Raw genomic sequence first — 27,103 nt, 5'->3', positions numbered from 1 at the left:
ACTCCACCCTGTACCATCTTGGTGGACTTCAACTTATCATCCAATACCAATACCTGATTCTCGTTCTTATTATATAACAAATTCTGAGGAGTGATCCACATCTCATGTGCAGTGTACTCCCAGGACAAATGAGGTATCAGGGAATCCTTCACACCATCAAGGATGATCAATCTCGCCCTCGTATCCAAATCTTCGTACACCTCCAGCTCCTTTGGGTTAGTTGGCTTCTTGATAGCTTTTTCGGCGAACTCCCAGATCCTGTTGACCTGTAAGACCAACTTTATCCTTTCCTTCCATGGACTATAGTTGGACAATCCCTCCACCTTGTCCTCATATCGAATACTAGCTTGCAACTTCGACATTGTCACCTACAATGTGACCAACTCCCTCTTAAGCTATACTTCGCTGTGCACAACTCTGATTCACTATCTTCTAAAGTAGCTCAGACACACTCTGATACCATGTTGAATTTGCACGATCTTGGGTCTAGGGTAGAATCTTAGAATCTTTGACGCTACCAAACCAAGAATCTTAACAAGAACTACTTGCACAACGGAAAATATAAAGCAGTAAGTCACATATGCACGAGGATACACAATTTTTAACAAAATAATGTACGATAACATATAACCCAAATTCGCTATATCAAACCAATCTGTATAATAAAAATTCTATGGTCTACAAGATACAATGACAAACATGCTGTGCAGACTTTATGTCATATCTTGTCCTGCCAATCCTTCGCTTCTGTACTGCTCTCTCGCTGCCCCTTAGTCCTTCAAAGGACAACACATAGACTCTAAGAAGTTTGCCACCTAACATCGCTGCAAGTCGCTTCTGCTGCGTGTACAAGGGCTCATCCAATATGCTCTCTAGGCTGGCCAATACCTGAGCTCCAATCTGGCTTCTAGTAACCTCTTTTGTCTATCAAAGAGCTACTCATAAGGCTCCAAACTTCACCCAATCTTTAGCTATCTTCGTCACTTCAAGGCTGCTAGTCTAGGGCTACTTTGGTCACTTTCTTGTTGCCCTCCACCAACCACCAAGTGCCTAATACTCCACTATAGGATCTGCTCCTAAGAATAGGCTTTCATTCACCAAGACAAGCCCTTTAATTGGCCCTCGCAGGCTGCAAATGTAATCTGATCCAAACTGATCCAAACCTCGACCCAATGCAAGGCAAAACTCAGTCAAACATACCTTTTGATTGCTTCTCTAAACCGAACAGAGCTGATCTAGATGAGGCCGCCTAGTTAGGGCTTCTCACAGCCACACTTGAACCCACTTTTCTACCTCCTAATAGCCTCCTACAACTGCGGCACACCTTCTTCTTATTGCTGTTCACCTGCGCTAGTGTGTAGGGCTAAAAACAACCCTTAAACATACCCAACAACACCTTGTTTGAGGCTCGACCTTTTTGCAATTATCCATATGCTATCCACTACCTAAATAGTGATGAATGGTGCCACAAACTCCGTCACAAACAACCTAGAAATGTCCCTCTGTAATGTAGCGTCCCTGCTGGCTAAATCGCACTTCAAAACAGTGGTAAGGGAGACCCCTAACGTCCCTTCTCTTTTGCTGAAGTTACCCTAGCCTGTGGCCCAAAACAAAGATCCTTTTCCTCCAACGAGCTTCATTTTTCTCTTATACGTTACCCTTATGTTGCACAAATGGATGAAGATTAGAGTCCTCCATCACCTTCTATATATACACATAAGAAGGGCTCCCTCCAATGTCTAATATAGGCTTGACAGGCTGTCACATGTCTTCTTAACACCAAGCCGACCTTGAGACTCCTTGTGCAAACCCACACATAAACTTCAAAAATTCATAACTCAAGTTCTAGAGCTCCGATTTGAGTGATCTTCGAAGCGTTGGAATCGCCACACCAAGCTCTATCACCTCAATTTTTCTCATGTTCAAATTCTTCATGGTTTTGGTCCAAATCTTGATGGGTGCAAAACCCCATGCTTGGGTTCCAAGCCCACAAGTGACTCTTGTGGCGCTTTGCCCTCCAATCCCTAAACCCTAGGGTTTGGGGTACCTCCCAAGCTACTAAAAAATCAACAATTTTCATAATCATTCTTGATAGACTATTACTAACATCATCATGTCTAGCTTCTTGAATCTTAAAGATTCTTGATTGGGTGATTCATCATTAGATAAATCTACCCTCCTCATATCTTTGATTATTCTTATGGAACCCTAGAAACGTTTGTTTGTGAAAACCCTAACTTAAGGGTATGTCGATGATAATGTGTGGAACCCTAGCCTACTTAGGGTTATTGATGAAGTCTAAAGAAACTCACTGATGCTTTGATGATGTCATGTTTGGGACTTTGGTATGGGTATGGAAACCCAAACTTGTTAGGGTTGAATGGTAATGTCTGAAATCCCGAACCTTTGAAGTATTGATAATTTAGTGTTTGCCATGTTTTGTATTGAAACCCTAGATCATTAGGGTTTGGTAGTGTATATAAGCAAGACCCTTGTAATGTCTTAGAAATGAAATCCCTAGTATGTGTGTGTTTGTCTGATCAAACCCTAGTTTGATTAAGTTTTTTATATGGCTAACTTTTATTGATATTTGTATAGTTGGGTTTGACTAACACATGGTATGTCGATGATAATGTGTGGAACCCTAGCCTACTTAGGGTTATTGATGAAGTCTAAAGAAACTGGCTGATGCTTTGATGATGTCATGTTTGGGACTCTGGTATGGGTATGGAAACCCAAACTTGTTAGGGTTGAATGGTAATGTCTGAAATCCTGAACCTTTGAAGTATTGATAATTTAGTGTTTGCCATGTTTTGTATTGAAACCCTAGATCATTAGGGTTTGGTTATGTGTATAAGCAAGACCCTTATAATGTCTTAGAAATGAAATCCCTGGTATGTGTGTGTTTGTCTAGTCAAACCCTAGTTTGATTAAGTTTTTTATATGGCTCTCTTATTGATATTTGTATAGTTGGGTTTGACTAACATATGTTATGATGATGGAATCCTAGATATATGAGTTGACCTAATTAATGATGATCGTGAGTCCTAGGGTTTGGAACTAAGCCCTAGTCGAAGTTTGATTCTCTAGGATGATAATATTTGTGAATTCTAGGGTTTTGTAATAAACATTAGTAGAATTCCAAATCTCTGATATATAATGACAATGTGATAATTAATTTGAGATTTTTGTAAGATTGTTGAACTCTGAATTTGAGTTATGATTGTTGGGAATAAGTAAAATCTAGGGTTTACAACAAATCCTAGTGGAAACTAGTCATGTTGTTGATTGAGCTGTGATTGGTTTTGATTGTTTCATCTCATGTATGAAATCTAGGGTTTGTATGAAATCCTAGTAGGAAGTCTAACACATGAATTTTGAAAGTTGTTAAATACATTGTAGATCTATATTTGTTTAAATTGTTTCTAGGGTTTGCAATATGATGTAGTAGGGTATGTCATACGTCTGGAGGAATCATTGAAACCCTAGATGTAATGAAAGTTGTTATAAAATCTTGATGAAGTAGTCTAGGGTTTATGACAAAAACCATAGCAGGAAGCTGAAGTGTGTGTCTCTTGTATTTTGATGTCTAAAGTTAAATGCTTCCATGGTTTTGATATGGTTAATTTCATGCTTCTATAGATTTGGTTGTACTTGCTATCTAAGTTGTGCAAGTATATAATCTTCAAGATGGTGAATATTCTCCGAAGATTATGGTGAAGAGTATGGTAATTTTGATTATGGTAAAGTAAGTTGATATGATAAGCATGATGTGAATGATGATGGTCATGATAACTTTGATAAGAAGGATGGAAGCCATGAAAGATTCTCCGATGTTGTAAAAAAGAAGTTGAGCCCCTGATATTAAGAGGGAACTTGAATGAAATAAATCACCGTAAGTTAAGAGGTAGCTTGGATGAAAGGAATCCCCCTAGTTGAGAGGGAGGTAATATCATAGTCATGATGGACACCTTGATAGAAGGAATTGGAGAATGTATTTTGAAGGACTGCTGAGATAAGAAAAGTCAGATCTATTTGTGGTATATGTTGCTGCATGAAAAGTAGGAAAATAAGCTGTATGGTTGAGGAATCTTCTGTCAAGATTCATTTGGAAAGCTCTATGTCCTACTATAAAAAGTTGAGAAGCAACATCAAGTTGTCCGGAAGACCCCGATAGGTTCATATCTATTTATGTACATTTGAAAGTTTGTTACTGATTGGGGTTGTGTTTGTACAGGTAAATCTCTCGAAAGCTTGATAACATGTTTTACATGCTTAGGGTTGTCGATCAGTTTGATTGGGAGAGATTGGTTGCCAATTTGTTGATCGGGGAGTATTTGTTACCGATTGGAATAATTAGGAAATTGAGGCTTTATGTAAGACACATTACCTGGGAGGACATCTGGCCGACACTTTGTGTTGATGTCTAGTTCCCGAAGTAGGGAGGGTGGTGTTGGTTATGGAGCTTTGACCTCAGATACGCACCTAGATCCTTGGGTTGATGGTTAGCAAGTAAGCTTGATGGTACCTAGAGAGGCTGAAAGCTTTAGTCCATCTTAGTCCAACCTGGATAGATTGCCCTGGTCAACAATATAGTCCATGGCATTGCGGTGCCTAAATTGTTGGTGGACCATGGATAGATTTCCCTGGTTAGGAATCCAGTCCATGGCATTGCGGTGCCTAAAACTCTTCATGGTCCATGTGCTTTGAGATCTTCCTTGTACTTGTACTGATGAATATCTCCCTAGTTAAGAGGGAGTGCTGAAATTTGTAACTTGGTTCGGTCTTCATAAATGTATTTAAGTCACAATGAAATGAACTTATCAAAAGAATGAAGAAAATATTTTTATTATTATTATTATGACTTATTAAAGCATGGGTTATCTTGTTTTAGGTCAAAGTCCCCATTAAGGACTTCTAGGATTTATTATGAGTCATTAGAGTCATTTTACATTGAACGAGACCCCTTTTGGGCTTTCAAATCATGTAAAAGGAATTATTTTTGAGTCAAAAATGAATTTAGTCTCCTTAAGACGAAGTTGGCCTCAAGAAGATCAAGTCGGTCTTAAGAAGAGTAATTCAAATGTTCAAGAAAGTGTAACTAGGTTCGGTCTTCATAAATGTAATTTTGATCTTTGTAGTTGTAAAAGAAAATAATTATTATTTTTGTCATTTGTAAAAATGAGTTTCTTGCTCATTGCATAGGTCAAGCACATGTTTAAGTGCTTCTAGGAAAGTCAAAGAGTCAATGTAATTGTTGAAGACACATGTGGGCTTGTTACACAATTAAAATCTATGTATTAGAGTCAAAGCCAACACATTGTGTTGATGTCTAGTTCCCGAAGTAGGGAGGGTGGCGTTGGTTATGGAGCTCTGACTTCGCATACACACCTAGATCCCTAGGTTGATGGTTAGCAAGTAAGCTTGATGGTAACTTGAGAGGCTGAAAGCTTTAGTCCATCTTAATCCAACCTGGATAGATTCCCCTGGTCAACAATCTAGTCCATGGCATTGCGGTGCCTAAACTGTTGGAGGACCTTGGATAGATTTCCCTGGTTAGGAATCCAGTCCATGGCATTGCGGTGCCTAAAACTCTTCATGGTCCATGTGCTTTGAGATCTTCCTTGTACTTGTATTGATGAATACCTCCCTAGTTAAGAGGGAGTGTTGAAATTTGTAACTTGGTTCGGTCTTCATAAATGTATTTAAGTCAAAATGAAATGAACTTATCAAAAGAATGAAGAAAATATTTTTATTGTTATTATTATGACTTATTAAAGCATGGGTTATCTTGTTTTAGGTCAAAGTCCCCATTAAGACTTCTAGGATTTATTCTGAGTCATTAGAGTCATTTTACATTAAAGGATACCCCTCTTGGGCTTTCAAATCATGTAAAAGGAATTATTTTTGAGTCAAAAATGAATTTAGTCTCCTTAAGACGAAGTTGGCCTCAAGAAGATCAAGTCGGCCTTAAGAAGAGTAATTCAAATGTTGAAGAAAGTGTAACTAGGTTTGGTCTTCATAAATGTAATTTTGATCTTTGTACTTGTAAAAGAAAATAATTATTATTTTTGTCATTTGTAAAAATGAGTTTCTTGCTCATTGCATAGGTCAAGCACATGTTTAAGTGCTTCTAGGAAAGTCAAAGAGTCATTGTAATTGTTGAAGACACATGTGGGCATGTTACACAATTAAAATCTATGTATTAGAGTCAAAGTCGACACTTTGTGTTGATGTCTAGTTCTCGAAGTAGGGAGGGTGGCGTTGGTTATGGAGCTCTGACCTCAGATACGCACCTAGATCCCTGGGTTGATGGTTAGCAAGTAAGTTTGATGGTACCTAGAGAGGTTGAAAGCTTTAGTCCATCTTAGTCCAACTTTGATAGATTTCCCTGGTCAGCAATCTAGTCCAGGACATTGCGGTGCCTAAGCTGTTGGAGGACCTTGGATAGATTTCCCTGGTTACGAATCGAGTCCATGGCGTTGCGGTGCCTAAAACTCTTCATGGTCCATGTGCTTCCAGATCTTCCTTGTACTTTTACTGATGAATATCTCCCTAGTTAAGAGGGAGTGTTGAAATTTGTAACTTGGTTCGGTCTTCATAAATGTATTTAAGTCACAATGAAATGAACTTATCAAAAGAATGAAGAGAATATTTTCATTATTATTATTATGACTTATTAAAGCATGGGTTATCTTGTTTTAGTTCAAAATCCCCATTAAGGACTTCTTGGATTTATTTTGCGTCATTAGAGTCATTTTACATTAAAAGAGACCCCTCTTGGGCTTTCGAATCCTGTAAAAGGAATTTTTTTTGAGTCGAAAATGAATTTAGTCTCCTTAAGACGAAGTCGGCCTCAAGAAGATCAAGTCGGCCTTAAGAAGAGTAATTCAAATGTTGAAGAAAGTGTAAATAGGTTCGGTCTTCATAAATGTAATTTTGATCTTTGTAGTTGTAAAAGAAAATAATTATTATTTTTGTCATTTGTAAAAATCAGTTTCTTGCTCATTGCATAGGTCAAGCACATGTTTAAGTGCTTCTAGGAAAGTCAAAGAGTTAATGTAATTGTTGAAGACACATGTGGGCATGTTACATTATTAAAATCTATGTATTAGAGTCAAAGTCAACACTTTGTGTTGATGTTTAGTTCCCGAAGTAGGGAGGGTGGCGTTGGTTATGGAGCTCTGACCTTGGATACACACCTAGATCCCTGGGTTGATGGTTAGCAAGTAAGCTTGATGGTAACTTGAGAGGCTGAAAGCTTTAGTCCATGGCATTGTGGTGCCTAAACTGTTGGAGGACCTTGGATAGATTTCCCTGATTAGGAATCTAGTCCATGGCATTGCGGTGCCTAAAACTCTTCATGGTCCATGTGCTTTGAGATCTTCTTTGTACTTGTACTGATGAATACCTCCCTAGTTAAGAGGGAGTGTTGAAATTTGTAACTTGGTTCGGTCTTCATAAATGTATTCAAGTCACAATGAAATGAACCTATCAAAATAATGAAGAAAATATTATTATTCTTATTATTATTATGACTTATTAAAGCGTGGGTTATCTTGTTTTAGGTCAAAGTCCTCATTAAGGACTTCTAGGATTTATTCTGAGTCATTAGAGTCATTTTACATTAAAAGAGACCCCTCTTGGGCTTTCAAATCATGTCAAAGGAATTATTTTTGAGTCAAAAATGAATTTAGTCTCCTTAAGACGAAGTCGGCCTCAAGAAGATCAAGTCGGCCTTAAGAAGAGTAATTCAAATGTTGAAGAAAGTGTAACTAGGTTTGGTCTTCATAAATATAATTTTGATCTTTGTACTTGTAAAAGAAAATAATTATTATTTTTGTCATTTGTAAAAATGAGTTTCTTGCTCATTCCATAGGTCAAGCACATGTTTAAGTGCTTCTAGGAAAGTCAAAGAGTCAATGTAATTGTTGAAGACGCATGTGGGCATGTTACACTAATAAAATCTATGTATTAGAGTCAAAGAAATATGTCAAAAGAGATCCTCCAAAGCAAAGACAAGTCTCCTCTTCAAGTTGGCTCAAAGAATGAATTTTGGTGCACTTAAATTCAAGTCGGCCTCACTAGCTCAAGTCGGCCCAATAGGAGGGACAAACTCCTATATATAGGGCAGTACGACCTCACAAAAGGATCATCTACTCATCTCTGAAATCAGTGAAGAAGGAAGGACGAAAAAGAGGTGCGAAAAAGGAGCATTGAGGTGATTCTAGGGCAGTGAAGAAGAAGGAAGAGAAACCGAGTTTGGGAGGGTTGTTTTGGGGCTAATCTCTGCCACACGTGCCAAGGAAGAAGGGTCATTCTGCTATCATAACAAAACCCTAAGTGCAACAAAATAAGAAGGGGTGTTTTGGGTGAGAAAGAGGGTCCAAATTGGCCTCCATCTCAAGCGAAGGGAAGAAGCAAGAAAAAGGGCCAAGTACAAGTCTATATCAGCCACACATGAGAATAAATCAAAGCAAGAAAAAGGTCCAAGTACAAGTCACAAGTCATCTTACTGGCCTTAGCGCTTATAGCAATCTTCGCGGTTTCTTTTGTAACAGATGCTGCCTTCTTTCTTCGTATGTGTGACAAGAAATAGCCCAAAAACAATCCCAAAACAATTTGCTTTTCCTTGCCTTCTCTTCGCTGCTTATATGGCTCCTTTTCTAGTGATTTTCGTACTTCTCCTTATTTCAGACCTTGACTAAAATCCTTGCTTCTGAAATGAAGATGAGCTACCTATTTATAGTTGTTTGCCCATCAAATAAGCCGACATGAGTTGAGGGTGAGCCGACGTGACTTTTGGGGCAATTTCATTGTTCCATCTTGAAGCTGACTTGAAGGAGATTCTTTAGCTTTCTCTTGGAGGGCCTTTTTATTCTTTTAATGACTCATATAAATATGTAACATGCCCAAGAAGGGTTCTTCATACATGACATTGACTCAATTTGACTTTGTGACCAATGTTAAGGGCTCACATTAGGAGCCATTCCTAAAAATAAAATTCGTTGCTCATGAAACCCATGAGACAAGTATTACAATAATAATTTTATTTTTCTTCGTTGCATCAATTACATGAAATCACAATTACAGGTCATTATGAAGATCGAACTTAGTTACACTTTTCAACATTTTAGTGGGTAACAGTCATGAGTGATGGTACGAGACGATATGAACTTCTAATTGTTGAGAAGAATTGTCGCACTACAATGTGATCTAACCACCCTAGTTTGATCCTATAAGGATGTTGTGCTTGTAGGCTTTCCAAGATGAATTTTTATCACGAGACTTCATAATACTAGTATCAATATTTTTTGAAAGATAAGTTAATTGTTTCCCTTCTGATTGATGTTGATAATTTGACAGGTTAATGTACCAAGTCATGTGATTAAGATGCCGATAAGGTATCTTTGTAGTGTTTCTTTGATTTTCCTTTGGAGATTTATATTCTTCATGCATTGATATTGCCTTATTAATTTTCGAGCTTTAATTAGTTAGTACACTCCACATTTCTATCGTTTGTACACCAACCTTCGAGAATGTCTTTACTTCTATTGGTTTGGCATCTTCTTGTGTTGTGATATTAACTAGATGTATATTTGTTCCTTTCTTCACAACATGCTTTTTCACATTTGAAGATTTGGATGCTTCCCTCTAAATAGGTTGTTCTACTTTGTCTTCTAACGACTTTTTATCCTTCTTAAGTTTCTTAATTCGCGTAAATAATTTTTCATTGTGGTCCTTGAGGTGAGAAATTTCTTCATTTTTGTTTGCGATATTTCTTTCATCTTATTTTTGCATATTTTGCACGAACTTTTGTTTTTCTTGAAGGATTACCTTTTTTGATATCTGTAATGTCTTCTGGTGTTATTGAATTTGACTCCAATGTAACATCTTGTAGTGTTATCTTTTTTTCTTCTTGTAGGGAAATGGCAAAAACTTATTTGTGTTTAAGATGAACGAACCTAGTGCTTCCATCCATAGTGAACCCAAAATTATGTCACCATCATTGCTCCAGAAGGATCTAATAGTGAATTGCAATATAAAAGTATAATCCCCATTGTTTAGTTGTAAATCAGTGATGTCATATTGTTTCGTGTCCCATTTATCTTTCAGTTATATTTAACTCGGGAATCACCAACTAGTTAGCGAATTCAAGACTTACATAATTATCATTTTTGACAGGGGCGATAGAAATAGTAATATCTTTTCATGCAAGAGTCGCTTTGATTCTAAATAGAATTGAAGCATATCTTTTTAAAGTTTTAAGGAAACTTTCCTTCTTCTCAGTTGTAGACTCCATTCCTTTCTCCTTAGTGATTGACTCCATTTTGCTTTCGTCAAAATTCCGTAATTTCTCTTAAACTTGGTGCTTTATGATTTAAGTATTATTTTATAACACATTGTGTCTTTACTTCAAATTGACTCTTTATTTTTCAATTATGATTTAGGGATTTATTTTTATAATCCTTCTAGCTTGGAGTTTATCCTTTATATCTTTCTGATTCCCCTAGATAGAACAAGTCTTGAACATTTTTACTTTTTGATTCCAATAATTTTAACAAGGCTTGAATACTTTTGGTTTTCCTAACTTAGGAAAAAGTGATTTCTTCTTTATTTATAACTTATATATATTTTAAAAAGCTTCAAATACTCTACTTTGATGATAATTGGGATATTAAATATAAGGTTAATATATAATTATTTTCCTTGCACCCTTTTAATATACTTATTATATACACTTAAAGGTTAACATTAGGCTTCAACAATACTTTCATAATTCGTTAATTCACCTTTTTTAATGACTCCTTTTTTCCTTGCCCCAGGGATATTCTTCTAACTTTGAATACCCCCTTAATCTTATCATTTAGACCTTTTAAGTTCTAAATGTTGCTCGTGTCAATAGTCATGTTCTCTCCTTTGCTTATCTTAAGATATTAAATAATATACGAATCCTTTTCTTCAAATGATATTTTAATGCCTCAAATTATAGAGTGATCTTTGTATAGTTGCGATGCTTCCTCATGTGGTAAGAATCAAGATAGATTCTACGAATACCACCTTCTCTTTTGATAATCTATGTATATCTTTTTCTCCTTTGAATGTGGGTTAATTCTCCTAATTGGTTATGAGTCAACTGATAGTGTATGGAATTAGATACATTCAATTTTTTTGTTATACCCATATACCAATGGTCAACACCTTAATATTCTGTTTATATATACATATATATATATATATATATATATATATATATATACATTGGGCAGTTGTCTTTCGGTATATTTTATTGTAGTTGTTATTCGGACATGCAAATGGTATTAGTAATGGCAACTTAGGGGTGAAAACGTTGTTCTGGCTCTTGAAATTGTATTATGGCTGCAATAAGTAGTTTGAAGCACGATGCATTTTTTGATAGGTCAGAGACTCAATTTCTCTTACGGTGAAAGATAGGCAAAGTGGGTAAACCTTGTTGTTTACTTTGTGGGTGGCTTTCCGATCACCAATTGAAACCCACAAATTATAAATGGTGGTTGTTTTGCTTGTTTCAACGCGACCCACCTTCCCACAATGGCACAAAGACCTTGTTCTTTTACATTTTCTGTGGTCTTTGGCTTTTGTTGTTTGGTTCCTGACTCTGGCCGAGGACAGTGGTTCTCAATACAACACATTAAACCACAACTGTGATGTTGAAATTCGAGTGCAAACTAGAATTTCTGATCTTGATAATTACTTGTGGCTAATTTATATGTTTCCTTTTAGTATTTACTTCTTTTAGTTATGTCATCAAGCATTATACATTAAAAAATATAGAGATTATAGTGCATAAGAGACAAGAGACAAGACAAGAGACACCATGATTTAGGCTAGCTGCTAGGGCAAAACTCACCAATCCTTTCCTTATAGAATCTTTGTCAACAAGAGAAATCCAAGTCATAGATAAACTAACCAAAAGCCCAAGTGCCAAGTCAACCCTCCATGAAACGATAGCCTTTAACAGTCCACAAGAAGTCTATCACAAGTTTGTTCAAGATATGCCAGATGTTTGTCCTTAATGTTGATATTCAAGGGCTCTTGCTAGAATAAAGTTTTTGTTCACCTGATCAATGATAACTACTTCAATGATCAATTAAACATTAATTTCATATAGCATTAAATTCAATACCACTTAGGCAGTTATGCCGAAGAAAAACATCAACTAATAAACATGAAAGAGCAGTAAAGTAACCATGAAATGAAGAGACAAGAGACATAGAAAATTAGGCACACATCCAAGGGAAAACCCTCAAGGGGAAAACCCATAAAAAGTTCTTTCTTATGAGAGAGAGAGAGAGAGTTTCCAGATTCATCAATACATCATAAATAACAAATATCAGAATAATATCCAAACCAGTAACCAAAATCATGATCAAGTTCCATGTCAAAATCCAAGTCCTCGAAATTTCGGCCCTCCCTAGAATTTCGGCCTTCTCCTAGAATTTCGGCCCTCCCTAGAATTTCGGCCTTCTCCTAAAATTTCCAGTAGATTAAGTTTGTGATCTAGCTTGCCGAACATCCCTTCTAGCATGCCCACTTGTTCCTACTTTTGGTACATGCCCTACTAGTGTTTCGGGTTGTTGCACATCCCATCTATAGTGTGTTCCACGTAGCTACTACAACACATAGCTACTACAGGTATAACCTAATGAGAAATTTTGGCCCTCCTGTAATTTTACTTGATTAGAGATGTATTAGATCAAATTGATGTGTCGAAATGATCTCCTTTATGTAACATTCAAGTGGGGGTCGAATGGGTACCTCCAAGGGGCCCAACCGACCTAATAATTTTGGAGGCAAATTTAAAAATTCAAATTTCTATTTATTTTTCAAGATGAAAATGCCAACCACGGCTACCATTTTTTTCAACACTCCCTCTTAGCCAGGGAGGTACTTTTCATTCTCTCTCTCAAGATCGATCTTCTCGACCAATCATAGGTCTCACAGGCCACAGCCTAAGGAAGAGATCACAAATACAAATATCTCTCTCTATCAGGATCAATTTCCCCGACCAATTATAGGTCTCACAACCCACAACCTAAGGGAGATATCGCCAGTCTCATCATAAGGAAAGATACATACATCCATCTCAAATCATCTCTCGACCAAGAGGTCACACAACCTAAGGGAGGAACGAACAATACATCTCCCGAACCACAAGGTCTCACGGAACACAACCTACAAGAGGAATTAACAATACATCTCTCAGACCACAAGGTCTCACGACACACAACCTATAGGAGGAATCAACAATACATCTCTCGGACCACAAGGTTTCACGGCACACGACCTACAAGAGGAACTGACAATACATCTCCCAGATCACAAGGTCTCACGACACACAACTTAAAGTAGGAATCAACTAGTACATCACCTGGGCCACAAAGTCTCATGGCACACAACCTACAGGAGATGGTCCATAATATGATGCTATGTAATCAATGTTCCCTCTTCAAGGGGATTCTTGGTCATTCCAGTTTCTTCATATAAACATCAACAACCAGTTCAACATCAACAATCAGTTCAACATCAACAATGTAGCCATGGTGGATGTTGGTTCTTTATCAAACACAACAACATTCAATTGTTCATTCAGCTTCAGCCAGGGCTTCTCTCAGAAGCAAACATTAGCAGTTATCAACAGACAATAGTAGAACTTAGCTATGGTTTCTTACAAAAGCAGTCATCAACAACCATAGTATAGTCCAGTAGACAGGAGGAATCAAATAGTACATCACCTGGGCCACAAGATCTCATGGCACACGAGCTACAGGAGATGGTCCACAATATGATGCTATGTAATCAATGTTCCCTCTTCAAGGGGATTCTTAGTCATTCCAGTTTCTTCATATAAACATCAACAACCAGTTCAACATCAAAAATGTAGCCATGGTGGATCTCAGTTCTTTATCAAACACAACAACATTCAATTGTTCATTCAACTTCAGCTAGAGCTTCTCTCAGAAGCAAACATTAGCAGTTATCAACAGACAATAGTAGAACTTAGCTGTGGCTTCTCACAGAAGCAATCATCGACAACCATAGTATAGTCTAGTAGACAATAAGTGGCTTCTCACAAAGGTGAATGTTAATATCCATAGTCGAATCCAACAGATAGTAAATGGGTTCTCACAGAAGCAGGCATCAACAACCATAGTAAAATCCAACAGACCATAATAAAATCTAACTGATAACAGTAGACTTCAACAGATAGATCAACGGACCAATCACTGAATCAACCAAGTCAATATCAGAGTCTTGCAACTTCTTCAAGTCATTCATTAGGGAGCTGTTGATGGACTTAGAGTACATTGTGCCAAAGATATTAGCAGGCTCATGCCTCAAAAGCAACTCCCTCTTACACATAATTCCTCTACATAGCATAAAAATCACAGGCTCATCTTTAGCATATCTAGATCAACATCGGTCTTCAAAACTTCTAGCCATGTTCATGGGAACGTGCTTCATTCAGGCTGATCTTGTTTGCTCCCTCTGAGTACAAATCCTATCGCGAGGCTTCTTTTCACATTGTTCTTCCATCATTTCCAACGATTGCCACACCTTGGTAGTTTTTGTTATGTCCATGCAATCCTCACTGGGAGGCTATCAAAGAACAAGAACAACCAAGCAAACCAAGAGACTCATAATGAAATAATCAATAGAATAATTAAGATAATACTTATCTTTTGAGAGTGTGTCAACTCCCCCTTGATCTTAGCCTTCTTTGATCGAGTCAGCCTCATCACATCATCGAGGAGTCCATGAGATCATCAAAGAGTTCACATCATTGAGGAGTCCACATCCTCAAGGAGTCCACGTTATCAAGGAATCCACATCATCATCAAAAAGTTCACATTGTCATCATAATCAAGGAGTCTACATTATCACTGAGTCCATATCATCATCATTATCGAGGAGGCTACATAATCAAGGAGTCCACATCGCCATCATGATGAAGGAGTCTACATTATCATCGAGTCCATATCATCATCATCAACATCATCAAGGTGTCTACATCATCAAAGAGTCCACATCATCATCATCATCATCAAGGAGTCTACATTATCATCGAGTCCATATCATTATCATCATCAAGGAGTCTACATCATCATCATCATCATCAAGGAATCTACATTATCATCGAGTCCATATCATCATCATCATCAAGGAGTCCACATCATCATCATCATCATCAAGGAGTCCACATCATCATCATCATCATCATCATCATCAAGTAGTCTACATCGTTAAGGATTCATCATCATATCATCACGAAGTCCATGTCATCAACAAGAAGTTGACCATATCATCACCATTTCATCATCAAGAAGTTCATCGTCAAGGAGTCCATATCATCAAGGAGTCCATTTCATCAAGGAGTCCACATCATCAACGCGTTAGCATCATCAACAAATCCACATTATCAACGGGGCGTTCTCATCATTATCAAGGAGTCTACATCATTAACGAGTCCGCATCATTATCTTGGACATCATCAACGAGTCCAGATCATCATCATCAACATCATCAACAAGTCCATATCAGTATTAAGAGATCATATCAGCATCAAGAAGTCCATATTAGCCTCCATAAGAAGTTCATATCAACATCAAGAAGTCCATATCAACATTCACAAGAAGTTCATATCCATATCAACATCCATAAGAAGTTCATATAAACATTAAGAAGTAAGTGTTTCTTCTTGCAAACGAACATAATTAGTTCTAGGATTTGGTCCATTTTTCATCTCCAAGCCCTACCTAGGGTTCACCAACCATAAACAATCCAATGTTAGTGATGATTAAACCAATAAAAGAAGTATAAGATACTTATCTTTTGAACTCATAACAACTCCCTCTTAATATTTAGCCTTATCGAGCCTGCAAATCAATCTCTTCATTAGGATGTCAGATCTTCTTAAGCAGAAGCAATTAATACACAGGCATTGGGCTTTCATTTACAACCCTTTTTGTCTTGATAGGGTTTGCAATTTGATTAGCTATTGTTTTAACTATAAACCCTAATTATCCTTCTCAATGGTAGCATTACCAATGATCAAACCTAGGGAATTAACCTCAAACCCTAAGGTTTTGTTTTTTTCAAACCCTAACGGTAGCTAGGGTTTACAGACCCAAGATCAAATTTTTCTGAACTTCCAAACCCTAAAGGATCCAGGGTCCAAAAAACATATTATCGGCAATATCAGCGAAAATATCGGCAATATCGACGAAAATATCAGCAAATATCAGCAAGCATAAAAAATCAAATTTTCCAAATTTTTAAACATAGCCGATATTTTCAAAATATGGCGATATTTTGCCGATATTTTCAAAATATGGAGATATTTTGCCGATATTTTGAAAATATCGCAATATTTTCTCGGCGATATATCGTTTTGCCGAAAATATCACAATATTTTTGAATATCGCCGATATTATCAACACTAATGAAAACAATATTTCCAACATAAACCAATAATTATAGTCTACTTCGAGGGGAACCCTGCTTTTATAATGAATGCAATGTACAAGACAAAATTTTATGATTGTAAGAATAGGTCGGCTTAGTATATATCTATGTGAGAAAGGGTAGAACTATAATAAAATGTGACCATGCAAGGTTCCTGCATGACGATATTGTTGGAGATTGGATAAACCAACACTCCTTGTATGTTTCATGACATGTGTTTAACCACTTGTCGTGGATCCGTTAACTCTAGCGATGCATCCATTTACTAACACCTGCGGGTTTTGGTGTAACAAAAATCATGATTTCAACAAGTGGTATTTGAGCCAAAGGTCTCAAGTTCGAATTACACCCGGCTCGTGTTGGGGGGAGATTGTTGGAGATTGGATAAACCAACACTCCCCGTGTGTTTCTCAACATATGCCTAACTGCCTCTCGTGGATCCCTTAAATTTGGTGATGCGTTTGTTTATTGACACCTTCAGGTTTTGGTGTAACGACAAGCGTGTTTCCAACAAATATAACAATAAAAATGGAATCATTCAATATCTAGGGTTTAATAAGGGGTTGTAGGGTTAACATGGAGCTTATATAGGGCTTAACATGCCCCTCCCATTCAAACAAGTGTTGCCCTCAAGACTTGACTATCTGCTGGTGTTTCTGCATGAACAACTCATCTTCGTATGCCATCTCTTCCACTCGTAAGTTCATCCATTTTATGATGTACTCAGTAATTGCCTGATTTATCAGATGCTTATACCTTGTTTCTGGGATTGTTTTCTGTTCTATTAAACTGGAACTGTCAGTAAAAATGACCCTACAAGCTGATTGTCTGTGGTGTTGATGTTGCAGATGGCAACTTAAATCTTTGTTATCTCTCGATACTCGTCAAAAATGTCCTGGTTGAAGAGAGCTGGTTTCCCTAATGTATTTTGCTTGTACTTGGGTTTTCGGCCATTTAATTTGTGCTAGTAACCTGTTTTTCTCCTTTTTTTTCCCATAAACATTGCTATATTTCTTTGGGTAGCTAAGTAACTTTTTCTCTATCTGCAGGGAGCCTCAACACCACCTTGTGAGGCCAGATTCACGTGGTGGCTGTCAAACTCAACCAATTTTAACATCGACTAGGGCTCAATACACATTGGAGTTTGAAGTGGGGTTTTTATCGTGGTGACGTCGTATCTCAACTACTAGAGAAGTTTGAGCTGGGGTCTTTATTGTGGTGATGTCATATCTCAACTACTAGACCATAATGTGATGGATACATAAACATTGAGACTAATTCTTATACATTTTTGCCTTTTATTTTTCCCTACAATGCAGAAAATTTGCTTTTCACCATAAACAGAACATTTCTTAAAGCTACAAGTCATGTGACTGTCCATAAATTGTTTTTCTGGTCGAGCTATGTGGTCTATTATTATTGGCTATTGTTAGGTAGTCACCCTTTTGCCTATGGGCCCTTTTGCCATCTGTTTGTCCAAACATAAAATGGCCATTATGTCAAGTGACTCATTTCCCTGCAGAAAATTTATTCTCTAATTTGAAATCTGAAAAATTTAGTTTGCTTAATTAATTTTATTTTCTTTTATTCTCTTATGCATGGAATAATGGCTTTGATGATTGGAAACATGTATTGTAAGGACTAGCAAAATCTCTGTCCAGGTTTTTCTTCCCTTCCAATGTTAACATCTACGGGGAGCAAGCGTGTATACCTAATATTTTGTCTTTATTTCCTTTTTTTCAAAAACTTAATATAAACGATTTGTATATATGAAAAGTGAGTTGGAAATTCCTTACCACCTTTAAGAGTATCTCTTCTTGTCCTTGGATTCTTTGCTATTATCATCTTGTTGACATCATTTGCTTTCTTCATCATCTTCATGTTTTCTGCTTTTTTTAACATCTCTGTCTTGTCAACTGTAATCCTTATCTTCCCTTTGTTTGTTCTTATTTTCTTTGCTTCCAAGGATGATAACTAAACATACTACAGCCTGGAAGTAGTGTCAAGTAAAACAATTGTATCTAATTCTCTCATAGCTTCACTGAAATTAGTCATGCCATTTAGAGGCTAACATTATGGGGAAAAAGAAAGTTATTTTGTGAATATTTGGTTAAATGATTGTATTGCAGTCTTACTAGGTTAAATAACCAAAATTACAACAGATGTCGTGAATGAATTGTGGAGCCTTTTCTATTTTGTTTGTCTGTTGTCTTGATTTGCGTTATTAAATTTTGTTGCATGTTGTTTGAAGCAATTTCTTTGCTTATTGTTTTGCAGGGTCCCTGGTTCTTGTTGGTGGTGATCCTGGTGTTGGGAAAAGCACTCTTCTATTGCAGGTATAATGCTTTTGTGAATTCCATGCTTACCAAAGGAGGAAAAATGGAAAATGAAGTCACCATGGGTCAAATTTTTGCCTTTATTGCTTACTATTTTAGCTATTTTAACATTGTAGTGACTGTCTACCCAAAATAGCCCAAAATAGAACTCTAATATATGTAACTATAATAGAAAGTTTAGAATAACAAAATCAAAGAGTCAAAGCCAGAGAAAGTAGTGGGGGCACCTACACAAACAAAGGTGGATTGCACTGGCAAATTTGAATAATGGAGAAAGATTTCTTTGTGGAAATTCTCAGAATTCAAAGTTCAATGCAAAACAGAAATCTCAGCTTCAACCTAGAAGGTTGTTTTGGATCTTAGCCCTATGAATTATCAGCCTTAGGGGTGTGCTCTTATTCGAGGGAATGATCTTTGTGATATTGTTAAGTATGTTGGGCCTTTGCCTGTAGATCACTAGCAGTTGGCAACTCACAATAAGAAATGAAGGCGAAGTGAATGACCCTGAGCACCATAAAGGATCATTTGATCCCTCATTTATCTGAAAAGAAGATGGCAGAAGAAATGTTTGATGTTTTGGTTAGCCTCTATCAGTTTGAGAACACAGACAAAAGGAAGATATCACAAAACAAAGCTTAGATCCATAGAGATGAACAAATCAAATTCAGTCACCAGTTACCTTATGAAGATCAGGTCAATTTTATGATCAACTTGTAGTAGTTGGAGAGAAGATTGCAGTTGTAGAGCTGGTAAACATGGCATCAAATAGATTGACAGTTTTTTTGGGAGCCATTTGTCAAAGGTATTTGTGCTTGTGAGAATCTTCCTAAACATGAAAGGTTGTGGGATGACATTATCCAAAAGTTGACATAAATGGAGTCAAAGGCTAGCAAGAAGGGTGATGCTGAGAACCTAATCTATGGTTAGACAAACATGGGAAGAGGTAAAGAACCCAACAAGATTAACAGAAAGACTAAGAAGTCAAACTTGTAACCATGAAAGAAGGAACTGAGTAAAATGAAGTGCTTCCTTTGTGATAAGCACGGTCATTACACAGTGCAATGACCAGATAATTAGAGGGGTAAAAGGAAGCAGAAGAAACAACAAAAGCAGGTGTTAGCTTCTGTGGAGACTTATATGAGCGAGTTTGCTGGCAAGTTTGAGAAGGATTTTTTGATGGTATTTTTCCCTTCTACTAACACTATTCCTGGGAATATGTGGTATGTGGATAGTGGAGCATGTTGTTATATGGCATTAGCACTACAGTTACTTTTTAGTCTAACAAAGTAAGACTAAACAATGCAAATTGAGCTTGGTGATAATGCCAAGTACCTAGCTGTAGGAGTTGGTACAATTCCATTGTAACTCAAATTAGATAACTCTTTAGAACGGTGTCTTGTTTGTTTTAAGTCTCTGTAAGAATTTTGTTAGATGATCCAAAAATACAATCTTATCATAGGTTATAAAATTAGAATAAAATAATTATTAATTTAAGATATCAAATTAATAATTATTATTCTAGAATGTTTAATTATTTAGAATTAGTATATTGTTATAACTAGATATGACTCTCCAAATGTGTCGTATCTTAGGCTCTATTTTAGGAGATTTGTTAGCTAGTTGGTTTGAATATCATTTTTTGTAAATGGACACTTGTTATTTAATAAGTGATCCATAATTAGAGGTAGTTAGGACATGGAGCTTATAAATAGCTCATTGCAAGAGTGTTTGGATGTTCGGGTGTAAACTCTTGCAAAATCAATTATGTAATTATTTTTTTCTGATTAATAAAATTACGTGTTTGAGGACACTTCTGCCATTATTGTGGTATCGGAGCTCCAGTAATGTTGCAGTGGATGTGAGGAGGAGATTCCAGCTCTACAAGTTTTTGGAAAACTCCATTGAATTGATCAACAAATGATTGGTATGAAATTTGTCAAGTTTTTTATTCAAAAGAGAAGAAATTTTATTAATTTATTGATTTTAGATTTTATTTTATTTTATTTTTTATTTTTTAAATCTGAAAATCAATTGTAAGAATTACTGCTGCCACCGTGTACTGTCAAATTGAATGCCTTACCCATTTAAAGATCACATTTCAGACCAGTTCCTTCGATTCCTGGTCAGAGCGTGGAGAGCTCGATCTCCGCTTCAAGGCTGCGGAAATAGACGCAACAATCTTTCGATTTAACCCTCATTTGGTCTAAATGCTTTCAGCGTACAATTGAAGTGGATATTTTTGCAGACAATGTCAAGAAATCTAAAAGGTTTGAGAGAAATTTGTCTAGTACAAACGGTTAGAACAATTTGAGATACGTGGAAGATTAGATTCTTAGATATTTTTGAAGAATAAGTTGTTTAGGCCTATAGGTTGTGTCAATTTTAATCAGTCGACAATTAGATGGAAATTTGAAGGTAAAATGCTGAAGCCCTTAAAGATCTCAGAATGATGAATTGTGTTCAGGTTCGACGGATTTTGTTGATATAATGTTTAAAGGCTGGTAAAATTGACTTGGCTGGATCAAAATCATTTTGCTTTGCATTTTGAGCTCTTTCGCGTGTGTTTTGGACAGTTTGTAAGCCCCAGAATGCTATATAAGATTTTTTTTTATAAATTGTGCCGAGAATGCATTGCAGTTTGAGGACTTCCGTTTTGTTTTGGTATGTCAATCACTGATTTGAGCCTCGGAACTGTCTTATGGCGCAAGAAAGTTCTAAATTCCGCCAGGAATGGGCGAATGCGTCTGTAAAATGTGTGCGAGAGCTTCATTCTAAAATAATACAGTTTATTTAAATGCGGGCGTGTCTTTCTAATTGCAGGATTCACGAGTTTACATGACTTCTCCTATAAATGGTTAAAATTTCTGGAAACTGTAGCAACGCAAAAATATCGGTTTCCTCTGCTTTTGAAGTAGCTGTTGGACAAAATTCTGCTAAGAGTTGGACAGAACGGCTCACCCACGCGACGTCATTGTCTCCATTTATGTTCCGTTTTACTTTTGTTTCTTTGCCGCGTGCCTTGTGCTGAAAAGAGACGCACAGGAGTGTGGCATCCACGCGTTGCCTCGCTGAGTGGTAACTTTCAAGGTGTTGCGTGGATCAAGATTCCGTGCTGAACAGGGGAATTTACAGGAGGAATCTCCACTGGAGAAGGTTGATAGGATTCATTTGGTGTAAGGCCATTAAAGATCCGCATTAAATATCCATTAAAACCCCTGGAATACTGGTTGGTGTGCAGTGAATATGGAAGATATGGCAATAGCAAGCGAGGATTTTGATGGATTAAAGTGGTCCATTTGTAGAAATAAGAAATATTTTTTAATTTTGTAATGTTAATGGAGTGATAAGGTTTTTCAGTTGTTTGTAATTCTTGTGGAGAGATAAGGAATATTATATTTTTTTGGAGAAATCTGGTGATTTTTTTTAATTTTGAGAATTTATTGTTTGTGGAGTAATAAGGTGATTTGTAAATTTTTTGGAGTAATAAGGAGATTTTTTCTTTGTTTCTGGAGGGATAAGTGTAACTCAAAGTAATTTTACTTTGAGGGGGGGTAACTTTTTTTTACCAAGTTTTGCAAGAGCATTATTGTAAAAGTCAAATTTTGAAAGTTACCTTGTAATTTTTTGAGAAATTGACTAGAGCCAAGTGCAAAGCTCAGTCATTTTTCTCCAGCTTCAACGACTATACGAGGGTCAAGGTCAAGCCCCGATAGATCGTGTTTTTTTTTGTGTGGTGTGTTGTGTGTTGCCTATCTTGACATTTTTGTTCTGATTCTTGGTGCGAAGCCTCAACGCTACAATGTCTAAGTTGATTAATTTGTTTTCTGATTCCGACAAACTTGAAGGCACAAAATCTTATAAAACATGGCACCGTCTCATCGAAAGCACTCTCATTTACAATGAATTATGGCACGGTATATGTGATGGAGATGTTAAGTCGAATAAACCCACAGATGCAACTGCACTAGCAAAATGGGAAGTTAAGAATGCCAAAACCTTAGCTCTTATTAAATCTTCTGTGAATGATGAAATGTATGTCCATATAGAAAATGTTACAGATGCATGGTCTGCTTTGAAAACTTTTAAAGACCTCTTTGATACTCAGCCCGAATCAAAGAAAGTTGATCTACAATTAAAATTGTTACAACAAAAATTCACTGAAGGAGGTGATGTTCTTGAATATATCTCATGACTTAAGAATATTAGGCAAGAAATCATTAATGCTGGTTTTCCATCAATAGATGATAGTTTTATGGTGACAATTGTAATTGATGGACTTCCTTCTTCCTACATGCATTTTTTGGAGACTCTACAATTAACTGGGAAATTAGAGAAACTAAAGTTTGATGAACTCTGTGAAATGTTGACTCAACATGATAAAACCTTTGGGAAGAAGAAGAAAGTCGGTGAAGATGTTTTTCTCACAGAGGCCAGCACGAGTAAATCATCAGCAGACAGTTCTCGAGGCAGAGGCAGAGGGAATCAAAATCAAGCAGCACATAATGCACAAAGTTGAGGTCGAAGCCAAAGCAGAGGAAACAACTTTAACAGAGGCAACAGTTCAGGAAGGAATAATTTTCAAGGTAGAGGAAACAACCAAGGAAGAGGCAATTTTCAAGGACAAGGAAACAATAATCAAGGTAGAGGACAATCTCAACATAGAAGTCAAAGCAGAGGCAGAGGACAATCTTCAGGAAGAGGAAGAGACTTAAGTCAAATTGTGTGTCGAAGATGTAACAAAGTTGGCCATTATGCTGAAGATTGTCGAACATCTCTTAATAAAATTCCCAAGTTTCAGCAGCATTCAACGCAATTTGCAAATGATCAAGATGATGATCACTCAGAATATGTTTTTACTTCCTCACTAGTATCACGACTTTCATCCCATCTTAGAAGTGATTACGCAAATGCCTGGATCTTGGATTCTGGGGCAACTCAGCACATGACTTGTCGACGTGATTTTTTTTGGAATTTTCAAGATTGCCAACTTAATTCCATTTTTCTTGTTGATGATACAAAACATACTCCTTATGGAAAGGAGTAGTTAAAGTTTTTCTCCCAGGCATTGGAGAAAAAATGGTTTCCAATGTATGGTATGTACCCACTTTTAAGGAAAATTTGCTCTCTTTAGTCACGATTCGACAAGCCGGACATCAGGTGATTATTGAAGATGGTTTAGTCAAGATTAATTCAGTCAAACAGAACTTGAAAACTGTCATGACAGGTTATGAAGATGGAAAACTATTACGGATGAAAGGGATAGTTATTCCAAGACATTCTGATTTTGCAGGGGCAGTGACTACAGGTATTGCACCTGTAAGACTATGGCATGTAAGATATGGACATTTAAATTTTGAGAGTCTTTCTCAATTGCAGAAACAAGGAATGGTTAAAGGACTTCCCACTTTAAAAAGGAAAAATGCAAAATGTGAAGCTTGCATTTATGGCAAACAAAGTCGAGAAAGTTTTCCAACAAGTTCATGGCGTGCAAACAGGCGGCTACAACTAGTTCATAGTGATGTTTCTGGACCACTACAAACATCTTTTGGTGGATGCAAATATTTCTTACTATTCATTGATGATTTCAGCAGAATGACTTGGGTTTACTTCTTGAAGAACAAGTCAGAAGCATTTGATAAGTTTAAAATTTTTCGCCAACTTGTTGAAAATGAAGTCAAAGAAAAGATAGGTACTCTCAGGACAAATAATGGGGGAGAATTCACTTCAAATGAATTTAAAACTTATTGCAGTGAAAATGGCATAAGACGACATCTTACTAATAATTACACTCCACAGCAAAATGGAGTAGTTGAAAGAATGAATCGCACCTTGTTAGGAATGGCGAGATCCATGTTAACTTTCAAGAGGTTAAGTCCAACATATTGGGCAGAAGCAATACATACATCTGTCTACTTAAGAAACAGATCTCCAACTGCTTCTTTAGACGAAACACACCTTATGAAGCTTGGTTTGGTTTCAAACCTCGAATTAAACATCTTAGTGTTTTTGGATCAGTATGTTATGCCTTAGTTCCGAAAGAAAAACAAACTAAGCTTGACTCAAGAAGTTTAAAATGCACAATGATTGACTATTCTAATGAGAAGAAAGGGTATTGTCTTTTGACCAATGGAAAATTCATTGTGAGCAAGGATGTCATTTTTGATGAAACTGAGAGTAAGAGTGCTGAAGAAATTGAAAATCTTCTTCACAAGTTAGAAACTAAGGGAGGTAAAAGAAATGGAAAAATGCAAAGTCAACCGACTTCACCAAATTGGTATGAACTTGATTTTCCTTCCTCTGAAGATGAGTCATCCAGTCCATCTACATCAACATCATCTGGGTCTTCTAGCAGTTCATCCGCATCTCCTAGCAGCAGAAGTTCTTCTAATAGTGATTCTCCAGACTCTTCACCTGAACGAAGAACATCAGTTTATATTAATCCTCTTTACAATGATGGAGATTTTACAGAAGCGCAAACAAGTGAGCACCAACTACCGAAATGGGCAGTTCAACTTTTGAAAGATGTAAAGCCTGATGAGCAGAATAAAACAGGCACCAGAAGGGCACATAGAAGTGAAGGAAATTTTGCCTTGATAGCACATGATTTCACTGAACCTTCCACATACAAAGAAGCAGTAAAACATAAAGAATGGCAACAGGCTATGGTTGAAGAATATCAAGTAGTAATTGATAACAACACTTGGAAACTTGTTGATTGTCCATCAAATGTTAAACCCATAGGATGCAAATGGGTTTACAGAATTAAGTATAATCAAAAGGGAGAACTTGAAAAGTATAAAGCACGACTTGTTGCAAAAGGTTTTGCGCAGCAGGAAGGCATTGATTATGAGGAAACTTTTGCTCCTACAACTAAATGGAACACCATCCGATTAACACTTGCATTGGCCGCTCAGAAAGGATGGAAAGTTCATCAAATGGATGTGAAAAGTGCTTTTCTCAATGGGGATCTACAGGAGGAAGTGTATATGACCCAGCCGCCAGGTTTTGAAGTTGAAGGACAAGAACATAAAATCTGCAAATTGATCAAGGCTTTATATGGATTAAAATAAGCTCCTTGAGCTTGGTATGCAAAGATGGATGAATACCTTAAGAAAGTTGGTTTTCAACGAAGTGAATCTGATGATACTTTGTATGTGCGACAACAGGGAAAATATCTGGTAATTCTTGTTATGTACGTAGATGATTTGATCATTACTGGCAACCATGATGATCATATTGCACAGGTGAAAAAGGAGTTACTTGCAGGTTTTAAGATGACAGATTTGGGATTGCTTCACTACTATCTTGGAGTTGAAGTCTTCCAACGTGCCCATCATATTTTCATTTCTCAGAGTAAGTATGCAGCAGAGGTTCTTCAACGATTTGGCATGCAGGATTGCAAGCCCGTTCTCACCCCCATGGAGCAAAACGTGAAACTTTCAAAATTTGAAGGGGGGGAAAAGGTGGACAGTACAACTTACAGACAGTTGATTGGCAACTTGATTTAATTGACAAATACTCGTCTTGATCTATCTTATGCAGCCAGTACTCTTTCACGTTTTATGTAGGAATCACGAGACAGCCACTGGAATGCAGCCAAAAGAGTTCTTTGATATATCCAAGGAACAAAAATTTTGGTTTTCTTTACACAAAGACTAAAACTTTTGTACTTGGTGGATATTTCGATGCCGACTTTGCTGGGAGTATTGATGATCGAGCATCAACATCGGGTTATTTAATGAACATGGGGTCAGCAGCAGTATCTTGGAGTTGTAAGAAACAAGCTACAGTGGCCACTTCTTCAGCAGAAGCAGAGTACATTTTAGCATGGGAAGCAGCATGTGAAATTGTTTGGTTGCGCCAAATTTTGCAGGACTTGGGCATTTCTTAGGCAGAAGCTACATCATTATTCATTGACAGCCAGTCAGCCATCAAACTTGCCAAGAACCCAGATTTTCATTCAAAGACAAAACATGTGGACACCAAGTATCATCATATCAGATCTCTCATTGCCAAAGATGTCCTCAAGCCAGTTTATTGTCCTTCTGAAGATCAGATCTTCGACATTTTCACAAAACCACTTGGCAGAATAAAATTTACTAAGTTCAGGGATGAACTTGGTATCTGTTGTAATGTATCTTTGGATCATAGGGGGGAATGTTAGATGATCCAATAATACAATCTTATCATAGGTTATAAAATTAGAATAAAATAAGTATTAATTTAAGATATTAAATTAATAATTATTATTCTAGAATGTT

The 27,103-nt window shown here is 36.8% G+C and overlaps 1 protein-coding gene across 2 annotated transcripts in view; it reads left to right on the top strand.

Moving 5' to 3' along the window:
- Positions 1–27,103, top strand: part of LOC149257915 (DNA repair protein RadA-like protein) — a 396,618-nt gene that overhangs the window by 92,863 nt on the left and 276,652 nt on the right. For both annotated transcript variants that reach the window (XM_089414587.1, XM_089414584.1), the window contains exon 3: positions 18,784–18,842. In XM_089414587.1, the coding sequence (XP_089270713.1) occupies positions 18,784–18,842 (59 nt within the window). The remainder of the gene's footprint in view (positions 1–18,783; positions 18,843–27,103) is intronic.

The sequence above is a fragment of the Pinus tabuliformis genome, chromosome 6, assembly GCF_031772625.1.
Source record: "Pinus tabuliformis cultivar Carrire ecotype Pingquan chromosome 6, CPIR1, whole genome shotgun sequence".
Classification (NCBI taxonomy): Eukaryota; Viridiplantae; Streptophyta; class Pinopsida; order Pinales; family Pinaceae; genus Pinus; species Pinus tabuliformis.
Note: the sequence above shows the minus strand (reverse complement) of the source record. Positions and strands in the feature narration are given on the sequence as shown.